This window comes from Gavialis gangeticus, unplaced genomic scaffold, assembly GCF_001723915.1.
Source record: "Gavialis gangeticus isolate Ggan-Ray unplaced genomic scaffold, GavGan_comp1, whole genome shotgun sequence".
Classification (NCBI taxonomy): Eukaryota; Metazoa; Chordata; order Crocodylia; family Gavialidae; genus Gavialis; species Gavialis gangeticus.
The window spans coordinates 193,025,909-193,036,389 of record NW_017729032.1 but is presented as its reverse complement, the minus strand read 5'-3'; the positions used below and the strand labels follow the sequence as shown (position 1 = coordinate 193,036,389).

Here is a 10,481-nt window from a genome sequence, read left to right as displayed (position 1 = left end):
TGCCTTACCATGCCTGTGCACACCCCAACGTCTCTGCAGCAGCCTAGGTGCTCAGGCTCCAGCTACAAGCACAGTGTTGCCATGGCAGCAGCAGCAGGAGCCAGTAACAATCCCTTTGTTGTTGAGCATTGCACCTTGTGACTGCTCTCCAGCACCCCTCCCCTCCCCGCTCACTGGGATCTGTAGTCTACCGCAGGGTCGGGCTGGCGGCAGGGTGAAAGGACCGGACCACACTCGCCAGGGTGCTCAAGGCATGTGGCTGTAATTATTGGCTACAACCACCAAAAAAAGCTGATAGCCAATAACTTCTTTTCTCCTTTTAATCGGTGCTGATCCGATAGGCAACCAATATATTGGTGCACCCCTAACTATTACATTGGTAACCTCTAAGTATTTCTCATGTATTTTTCACAAAAAAGGTGAAACAAGAAAATGCACCTGGAAGTGTAAAATTTTATTTTTTGGACTGGGAAGACATTTTGAAAAGAGGGTAAGTTGTGAATATCTTTTGTGAGTTAATGGAACAAAAATGTTCTGTGCAAGTCTGACCAGCAGTTGAAACTTCAAGTTCAAACAGGTGGCAAAAGTGTATGTTATTTAGCAACAAGCACTGATCAGTGAAACACCAGGAGCTGCTATTCACCCAGCAGCATGCTCTGCTTGAGCAGCAGCAACAGTGGGAGGGCAGAGGGGCGAGGAAAATCAAGAGGTAAAAATCAGAGGGATGGGGGAATATGGTATCGCTCTACTGCTAGATGGGGCACGGACAGAGCCTTACCTGCTTCCAAACAGGGCTGCTGTGAGCCAGTCGGAACCTGGGAGGGACAGGCTGCCTGCTCTCCCACCAGGACTGCTGGGAGTCATCTGCAACACCAGCTCTAGACAGACTCTCCACAACAGCCCTGGAATGTGGGTGGGTGACGAGGGCTAGTGCCTTGCTCACTACTCTTTGCTGCAACTGGTAGCTAAACAGCATTACCACATTTCCTCGCATACAGTGCATATGGAGATTTTCAGCAAGTTGTTTTTGGAAAAAAATGTGTGGGCTACATGCAACCCCCCCATCCCCCCCCAAACAAAACAAAAACAAAACAAAAACAGTATTTTTGTGTAGTCAAGAAAGGTATGGAGGGCAAGAGCAAACATTTTCCAAGGTGTATCTTGAGTCTTAAGAGGTTGTAAATCACAGCTATATTGTAATCCTGCATTTATTTAAACTTGGGCCACTCAAATTGAAGTCAAATTTTAGAAGTTGTGGATTTTGCAATGGAAGATGCAATTTTAGATGACTATCATCATAGGGTACTTAACATATTTTTTCAAGTAAAAATTTCAAGGTTAAGTTTGCAGTGTGTTCAATATTGAGTTAGGCACTTACTAAGGTTAAAAAAAAGTTACCTATCCACATGCAGGTATTTTTAAAAAGGAGAAAGAAAAAGGAGTTGCAGACACTGGTGCTCAGCAACTCTCAGCAATTAGCTAGGATAAGGTCACAAATCTATCTTTATGTATTCACCACAGAATGAAGATGATCCAATGCCATTTACAATGCGCTTGTTCTAACTTACGTATTTTTTGCTTGTCCATCCCTAAAACACATTTGTCCAACTAGTGCAGCAGATTGGTCACCCAAGCACTGAAAGGAGAAATATTTTAAAACAAAGGCATACATACAGACTACTGCTTAAAACAGAATTAAACCAGTTATTCTGGCCTACAGTTATGACCCATTTGGGTTAAGTGCATACATCTGAAGTGAGAAAAAAAAAATGTATACACCTTCAGTCTCTTTATTCACACTTACTCCCCTCAACTAAAACCATCAAAAAAGCTGTCAGTTAGTTATGACAGCAAATCAATTTAAGGAGATTCAAACAACCAAATGTAGCATCAACACATGTCTGAGTCTGATACTCTCAACATTTCTGTATAGAAGTCTGGTACTTTAAGCCTTTATTTTGTGATACATTATCCTCTTTTCATAGCATTTACTTAAGTGGAGGTACCTTCACAGATAATAAAGATCAATGCTAATAATTCAGTTGGGCTTGATAATGAAAAGCAAGCTTGGATGTGAGCCTGGATGTCAGCAAGAACATACACCATGCCTGCTAGAATTAAAAATGACATGTTTCAACACAAGTCTGCTTATTTTGCAACAATATTAATTCATTTTAACATTTCTATGCAGTGACGATCTTTCTATATAAAAATCAAACTCTCACACCAGACTTTGAATTGGAGTACAACTCACCCCAGAAATTGGTACACCTGTCAAAGCTCCAGACTTCTGACAAAAAAGGCAAACATGTAAGATTGGATTATTTCCCATTTCTTAAATAAATATTGCAATAATTGTGCAATAAAGGATGATCCATTCATTTTAATAGAATGATGCATGCTTCATATATGTATGGAAACAAAGCTCTAACCCACATGAAAATGGGTAGTGACTTAAAAGCGAAGAACATTTTTTAGTAAGTGCATTCAAAACATAAACATTCAACAGAAGACAGCGAAACATTTAGCAAGAGTAACAAGTTTTTAACATGGTTTCTTGGTAAAAGCTGGACATCACAAGAGCGCCAAAAGCACAGCTTGCATTACTTTTCTTCTCCCTTCACTGAGGTACACTCCAAAAACCCCCAAATTTAAATCATTTGTCTGCATTTTTACAAGCTAGTACGCAATATGAAAATCATGATCAATACTATATCATCGTGTGGCAAATTAGCATGAAAGAAAGATGCTGTTCAGGTTTGTTTGGGTTGTTTTTTTTACATGCCTGGGACTCCATTGATATGCCCAAGAGCTACATATAGACTAACCCTACTCTCATCAATTTCCACATAATTGCTAAATACAGGGCCTGAAATCTAGGTTTCATGGAAGAGAAGACAATTGCCCACTGGGTGCAACAATGAAGCTTAAGTGTTTTGTCCTTGAAAAAAAAAAATGTAACTTAAATGCATGAATTGCATCTAACTTCAGAGGTGTTGGCTGTAGCTGTGGTGGCCTAAGGACATAATCAGACAAGGTTCTATGGGTAAACCTGATATCTTTCATTGGAGCAACTAAACTTTTAGTTGGTTTAATGAAAGATATCAGATTTAGCCAAAGAACCTGATCTGCCCTGCACCCACCTTCAGCTTTAGGAGGGAAAAAAATGAATACAATGAAGACTGGAAGAGCCTAAGCAGTATATTGGTAGATTAAGGGTTAAAACATGAAGGCAAAAATCAGGCAAATAAAAACGATATATTTATGTGGCCAAGAAGAGAAGCAGACTACCGTGTCACCAACTATGCTAGGCATTAGTAAATATCCTTCCTCCTTTCCTATGACTTTATGGTGACAGAATCATGGTGTGGTTTGTCCAATGAGTGGCTGTGGAAAAATTTATTCCAAATTTTGGAGGAGAATTATGATTCTTCTTACCAGACTTTTTCTAGCCCCTCAATCTTAATAAAACAGTCTATGATAACAAAGAGGAAGGCCAACTAATGCTTACAAGGAAGAACAAGCTCAGGCACAATGTCACTATGCCACCCTTCCATTTCCTAGGTCTCTGCTACATATTACCTTTCAGATGCACAATGAAATTTTAAAAATAGCTTATGACAACTGACTCTGTATTGTGCTGAAAATGTATTAAAGACTGGAAAAATAGGTAAAAAGTCCAAAAATCCCCAGAGGTTCTCCCTGAACCTTGGTCACCCACTCCAAAAGTAAAATGGTACCACCCTCGCCAACCCTCTGGAAGGATTCTGTTAGCTAGCCTCGTTCTACCTCTCCTCTCTCGCCTTTCCTTCTACATCACTTTGACTTTATGGGAATTGGATTTTTTTTCTAAATGAATATATGCTCTATACTTTCTGTGATGGCTGCTATTAGACTATAAAAGTATGTATCTTGGATTATTACGTTTCCCATCTCTGTGGTCAAGATCAAGATTCAGACTCAAGAGGAATTTTTCCTGCGAGTGAATAAGCAGAGCTTTCTCCCCTCCACACTGTGTACAAGAGAAATGCACTGAAGCCACAAGGGTTGAAACAGTGCCTTTAAAAAAAAAAAGATGGCCTGCAAAGCAGGTCCCGTCACTTAGAGGGAACATTAGAGGTCCCTGCAACACCATGATCCTAGTACACACAGGATCTCTACTTAATTCACCACATCAGGCCTAAAACTAAGCCAAGAAATTGCAAGATTCATAGGCTTACTCAAGATTCAAAGGAGGACTAGACCAACCCGTTTTAACAGTTCTCATTCTCAGCATAATTTGTTTCAAGAGTTATAGTATTATCCATGACAGAGAACACAATAAAAGATGCTAACATGTGGCCTCTAGCAATAAGGTTTATGCTTTGCATTTATAGCATTTTTGAAAAATTACAACTCATTTTTTTAACTAAGATAAATTAGATCTCATTTTCAGACTAAAAAGTTTTCATTTATGCAGCATTTCTTCAAAACACACATCACAATGTTCCAGACAGATCCTTCAGGTGTATTCTTGCAAATAACCACAGGCATCACCGGTATGCAGTACTCCGTCAAGATCTGCTTTACTTAACAAAGTTGCTTCTTTGTGGAGCTGTGACAATGCATTTTCAGTGAAGCCATGCGTAAGACATAACAGTGCATTTCCAGTTGGAAAGTCTTAGTTATTTCTTGAATTCCCATTTTATAGGTTGAATGTTCAGCAGTTTATATTAATTTGTAAAAAAAAGCAAAAATACTTATATGCCAGTAATCTATTAATATTGAAGACAAAAGGATATTCCATATTCTTATGAGAGAAAGCTCTCTCTATTAGCCAGTAGCTATGTTTGTTTCTCTTATGAAAAAATGTCATTTTCCACCTGAGATTTATGCAAGCATTCCATCTAATTCACGGTCAACCTGGTCATATCATTGCAATGCCTCAATATGGAAAGACTTACCAATTTTATTTTACTTAATTGTATGCAAAAATAACATTTGTAAGTGGAAATGCACTGTATTTGAACAAATGGATGAGAACTGGTGGACAGCCTGATGAAAGCCTCTACTCACCACAGCAGAACTGATTTTCTACAGTCAGCAAGAAAAAAAAGTGGGTTGGGAGAGGGAAAAACAGAAACAGACTAGTACAAGTTGAAAATTATCTTCTATCCTGTCAATTTTTCTTCTCCCATCTGCTGTACTAGCAAAGAGTAATCAAGTTGTTCTAAATTAATCTAACCCCTTTGGATTCTAAATGTGAATGTCTTCTCCTGCTGGCAAAAACTTTTAGATTTTTGGCTGGTTAGAGCCAGACTTTTTTTTATTTATTTTATAATTAAAAAAGGGCAAGGCAGACTTATCTGGAGCATACATAAAAGGATAACCTTCAGAGCAGAAAAGGAGTTTCCTGTAGAGAAAAGAATCTATATACAGGCTCCTGTTCTGAAGACTTCCCAGCCAAGGAAAAAATTAGGTCAGATTCATTAACGTTGTAGTACCATACCGCACCACTTCTTCTGAGGTACAAATGTCTCAGCCCCAACTGACTGGCCACAATTCAGGACTCCCTCCTGTGAGAAGTCTCTGCAGTTGCTCAAGAAGCAGTTTGACTGCAAGACCAGCAATGCTTCAATAGTGTTTTTTGTACCTTAAGCTTACCCTAGCAACTAGAACTAGATTCTTAACAACAACAACAAAGACAATGCAAGATGCCACTTGTAATTTTGATCTATCAGAATTATACCAAATCCTCCTTTTAAATCTCATGAGCCTGAAACAGTGGTCTTACCATCCCTTTACTAATTATATTCCCATATAAATCTCTCATTGCTCCTTCTGCAGCTAATGCTGCCAAAGAAGTAATCACTCCAGCAAGGGCACTGTTTGAAGCTAGTTAATTACTTTTTCTTTGTGGTTTCAGAATGAATTTTTCCAAGTAGATTGTGAATCACTAAATAAGAATCAGATTTTTATTATTACTGAAAAGTCCTTCCACTTCGTTTTCATTAGATAACAGTGGTTTACAACCTTCTGGCCCTGCAGGCTAGATGAGTGGCATGGGGTTGGATCCAACATGGGGTTACAACATGGAGTCCTTCATGGGTGCAATCTGGCCTGGCCCCATGGCAGCAGAGAAGACCCACATACTATACAGGACATTAATCCAGCGTGTGGGGTTCCCACAGGTCTGAAAATTTAGTGGCAGGTAGTGGGGTCAGCATTAGTTGCACTCAGTCATGGCAGTTAATATTGCCACCAATCCCTGATGCCAAATTTACACACTTGTAGGGAGCTCCCATGGGCTGAATTTATTCTTTGAGCCAGAGGTTGAGCACCATTGTGATAAACAGGTAAAGGTACTACTATTATTTTCAATGCTGACAATCAACCTACACTGCTCTAAAAAACAGACTAGTAACTCTCCAACCTACCAGGAGGTTTTTCAAGCTATGCTTCAATAACTGTGTTTGCAGGAGAGAGAGTTTAGGCACAAAAAACAAACAAACAAACCTACATACCATCAGGCCATAGATCTCAGAGGAACTCCTCACTTTTGGAAGTATTTCCACAGGAATATCAAAAAACCTGAAAACAACAAGACTATTTAGTATGCATCTATCTGTACTGAATTAATAAGGAAGATCTACTCTTCTTAGACAAATTTAAACTATAAAACATAACCATGTGAAGGAAACTGCGATTGCCATATCTTAATCCATTACTCACTGCCCTTCCTCACAGTTGCTATGGAGGATACCCATCTTGTATTAAGGATATAGACAAAAAAAAAACAACACTGGTAGTGGCTTCAAAAGGGGAGGAATGGCTGCTACTCAGAAGCATAAGCCTATAGATAAAATTGAGCTATGCTGTCACCAACCCTTCCCCACCCTATATTTGATCCTGAGTAAAGCAGGGTTAGAGTTAGTGGGTTCCACTACAGTTAGATTACTCCAAGCGTTGGTCTGTCCATACTCTAAGAATGCATGTATTTTTGAGTATTAAATCAACACATCCAATCCCAGTCACATTCCAGAACGTCATTTTCAAAGCAGATACGTACTTTAAAAAAAAAGGGGAGATAGAAAAGAACAGAAAGAAAAAACACCAAAATCCAAACCCAACACAACTCTTTGTAAAGCTTGAATTTAAAACAACGTCTACAATTTTCCACCATAGTAAATGTGGATATTCTGAAGGACTAGTTTGAGAGCTAAGAAATGAAATGAAATCTATTAAGGTTTATGCCTTGTGTGCCATTTTTCCAGCTATAGAAAAATACTAGAGAGTTTGTCCCCCCTTCATTAATCCAGACAACAGTTATGTGGATATGTAGAAAGAAGAAACCCAAATTGTTATGTTCATAGTAAATGCAACCAATTGCTTTTTAGTCACAAATGTGACCAGACAAGCGTTGTCTGGAAAAAAAAAAAAAAAATCTTTGAAAGACGCAATTAGTCAATGATGTGTAAAGACAGACACTAACACTGCTATTTCACTAAATGTAATGAAAAAATTGAACTTACTGGCAGAGTTCAGGGTCCCACTCCAAGGAATGAATGTTGAACAGCATTGTTCTACTGGCATTAGTCACATCGGTACAATGAACACCTCCGTTTCTTCCGCCAGTCAAACTCTGAATAAAGCAGCCAGCGATAATGTTAGCAGGGGAAAAAATTAGCAGCCCACTAATTGTGTAGGTATTATAAAAAAAATACATTTATTAAAATGAAATTATTTCCAGTAAAAATATTTTGTGCCCTTGGAAGCTGGACCTCTGACACCTTTTCAATGAATGAATGAAAAGTTAGACAAAAGAAGAATTATACACAGTACAGGAATCTGAAACTGTGCATTTTAATTTCTCCTTTTGCAACATGCTGCAAAGGTAGTTTGCTAAAGTCTCTGAAGGTCCACATTTTCCGAAAGCATAAGCAAAATTTTAGCGACACTTTGCTAACAAGAGCCACACCAAGCATGATGGTTAGAATATTTAAGTGACATATGAAATGAATTAGCTTGTCTTGCCCAAATGCCAGTATTAGAAGTTATTAGGTGGCCCATATTTACAATGCGGAAGTCTGCTTTAGCCAAGAACACTTCCTTCTTCCCCACAATGTGTTAAGAGCAAGTCATATACAATTAAAGCACTTGAAAGCAGTTGTAAATATAGAGCCTTTTGTCTCAGTCTGAAAAAATGCCCTTTATTGTTTAGGAGGACATGAAAAAAACAGGTTACTACAACAGTGGGAAGACTTTGCAGAGACAGGCAAACATACAGCTATCATCAAACGTAGCCTCCCAAGAATGACCCAGTCAGGTGTTCACGCAAGCGGGGGTGTCTGCGTCCGCAATCAAAGCTTGCAATACAAAACCTCACAAACGTACCCATATAAGCCATGAATCAATGGTGCCAAACATAGCGCGTCCATCATCAACAGCTTGCTTAATTTCTTCCACATTATCCAGCAGCCATCGAAGTTTCACTGCACTGAAATATGTGCTAAGTGGAAGACCAGTCCTAGGCTGCAAAATTGAAAAAAACTTTAGGGCATCCAGTCAATTGATTCTTCCCAATTACTTCCATATTTTTACATTATATTGGGGAACAAAGGGTGAGAGAAAAGAGAAACTAAGCAATCAAAGGTCTTTCAAAAGGAAAAAACAACTAAAAATGTCTTAAAAACAAGAGAACAGATGTTCCCAGTATTGTAAGCCTGCATACACCAAAACCATATACTAACATGCTGCTGTGATCTTTGTTCGTCAACATACCAGCGTGCAGTTCAAAGATCTTGCACATAGTAACAAGATACAAGTGTTTGTAGAAGTCATATCTTATCTTAAAGAGCTGCCTCCAATCAAAGAGCAAACCCAGATGCTTAAATGAGTATCTTTGAGAGGACAGACTGCTAACATGCTGCTTCACTGATCTGCTATTATTGGGTGTATCCAGAAAACAGAATGGCATTCAAAAAGCCCGTTAGGCTCTGGAGTGGTGAGAGATGCGTGGGTGAAAGCCCGCCACGTCCCCGCTCCCCTGAAGCCCCCCAGAGACCCCCCAGCAGCCGCGGAGCCCTCCGCTGACCCCCAGCACAGCCGGAAGCAGGGCCTGTGGTGGGAGGGGGTTAACCCCTCTCTGAGTGGGAGGAGGCAGCTGAGGGGAGCCGGGCCAGGTCAAGTCCCGCCCAGGCCCCTGCTTCTCCCAGCCCCCAAGGGAGCCACGTGATCAGAGCTGCGCAAACAGGCGTGCTTGCCTGCCGGCGCGTGAGTTAGTGCAGAGTTCACGCAGGAGGGTGCGTGGGAGGGCCCGAGACCCTGTCTGCAAACCCCTCAGGGTAGACAGTCCCAGCCATAGCCAGCCTACCAAAGGCATGACACGGATGGGCACGTGTCGCACCCCAAGGGTCCCCTCGGGGTCTGCGGCCCCCCCCCCCCCGGCACCTCAGAGACGGCTACCCAGACGGAGGCCGTGGTTCCGGGCTCCACGCAGACGGAGCACCTGGCGTTCGGCTGCGGGGGCTGCCTGTCCCTTTTTCAAGCTCTGGCGGCTGGGAGCATGGCTACCTCCCCTTGTGGGGTCTGCTCCCTTTTGGGGTCTCTGGCACACCAGCTGGAGGAGCTCCAGGCCACAGCCCAGAGACTGCATGCCATCAGTAACTGTGAGCAGAAGATTGACTCCTACCGACAGGCCCTTCTCCCCCAGGAGCCGGAGGGTAGACCACCATCTCCCTCCAGGACAAAGGAGGACTCCGGGACCTCCCGCTCTGCCCAATCAGGGGCATGGACCAAGGTGGTCAAGGGCCCTAAGGTCTGCCGCACCAAGGCCCCTGCCCCACCAGAGCTTAGCAACAGGTTCGCACCTCTTGCTGATACAGCAGAGCCTGCTGAGTTGCCAGCTTCCACAGGCAACACAGGCTCAACTGCAGCTACCATCCCCACTCTCCTTAAGACAAAACTTAAGGTGTTTGTTGTGGGAGACTCCATCCTGAGGGGGACTGAGGGGGCAATATGCTGCCCTGACCCCTTAGCTCGGGAAGTCTGCTGCTTCCCGAGGGCCCGCATCCAGGACATTGAGGAGAAGATCCCTAAGCTCCTCCTGCCCACAGACCACTATCCCATGCTCCTTATTCACGTGGGCACCAGTTACACGGCTCGGAGCACTTCCAGCCGGGTCGTGAGGCACTACAGGGATTTGGGAGTGGGGCTAAAGGGTCTGGGTGGTGGTGGTGTTCTTGTCAATCCTCCCAGTCTTGGCGTATGGGCTGAGGAGGGAGAGGAGGATCCATGTAGTCAACCAAAGACTGCGGCGCTAGTGTCATAGGGAAGGGTTTGGCTTCCATGACCACAGCCCACTTTTTGGCGAAAGAGGCAGTGAGCTGCTGGGAAGAGATGGCCTCTTCTCAGCCAGACTGGCTGACCTGCTCCACTGGGCTTTAAACTAAGCCCGTTGGGGGACAGGGGGACTACCGCCACTGCTGGACCGCTGAGCAACC

The 10,481-nt window shown here is 42.2% G+C and overlaps 1 protein-coding gene across 8 annotated transcripts in view; it reads right to left on the bottom strand.

Annotated features, from left to right (window-relative positions):
- GK (glycerol kinase) overlaps positions 1–10,481 on the bottom strand; it is a 201,426-nt gene that overhangs the window by 92,127 nt on the left and 98,818 nt on the right. For 4 of the 8 annotated variants that reach the window (XM_019524213.1, XM_019524210.1, XM_019524218.1 and 1 more), the window contains exons 6-11: positions 8,374–8,511; positions 7,512–7,621; positions 6,504–6,570; positions 5,056–5,073; positions 2,255–2,290; positions 1,569–1,636 (exon numbers count right to left, since the gene is read on the bottom strand). In XM_019524213.1, coding sequence (XP_019379758.1) covers positions 1,569–1,636; positions 2,255–2,290; positions 5,056–5,073; positions 6,504–6,570; positions 7,512–7,621; positions 8,374–8,511 — 437 coding nt within the window. The remainder of the gene's footprint in view (positions 1–1,568; positions 1,637–2,254; positions 2,291–5,055; positions 5,074–6,503; positions 6,571–7,511; positions 7,622–8,373; positions 8,512–10,481) is intronic. The other 4 variants (XM_019524214.1, XM_019524216.1, XM_019524211.1 and 1 more) reach the window with 3 other exon arrangements.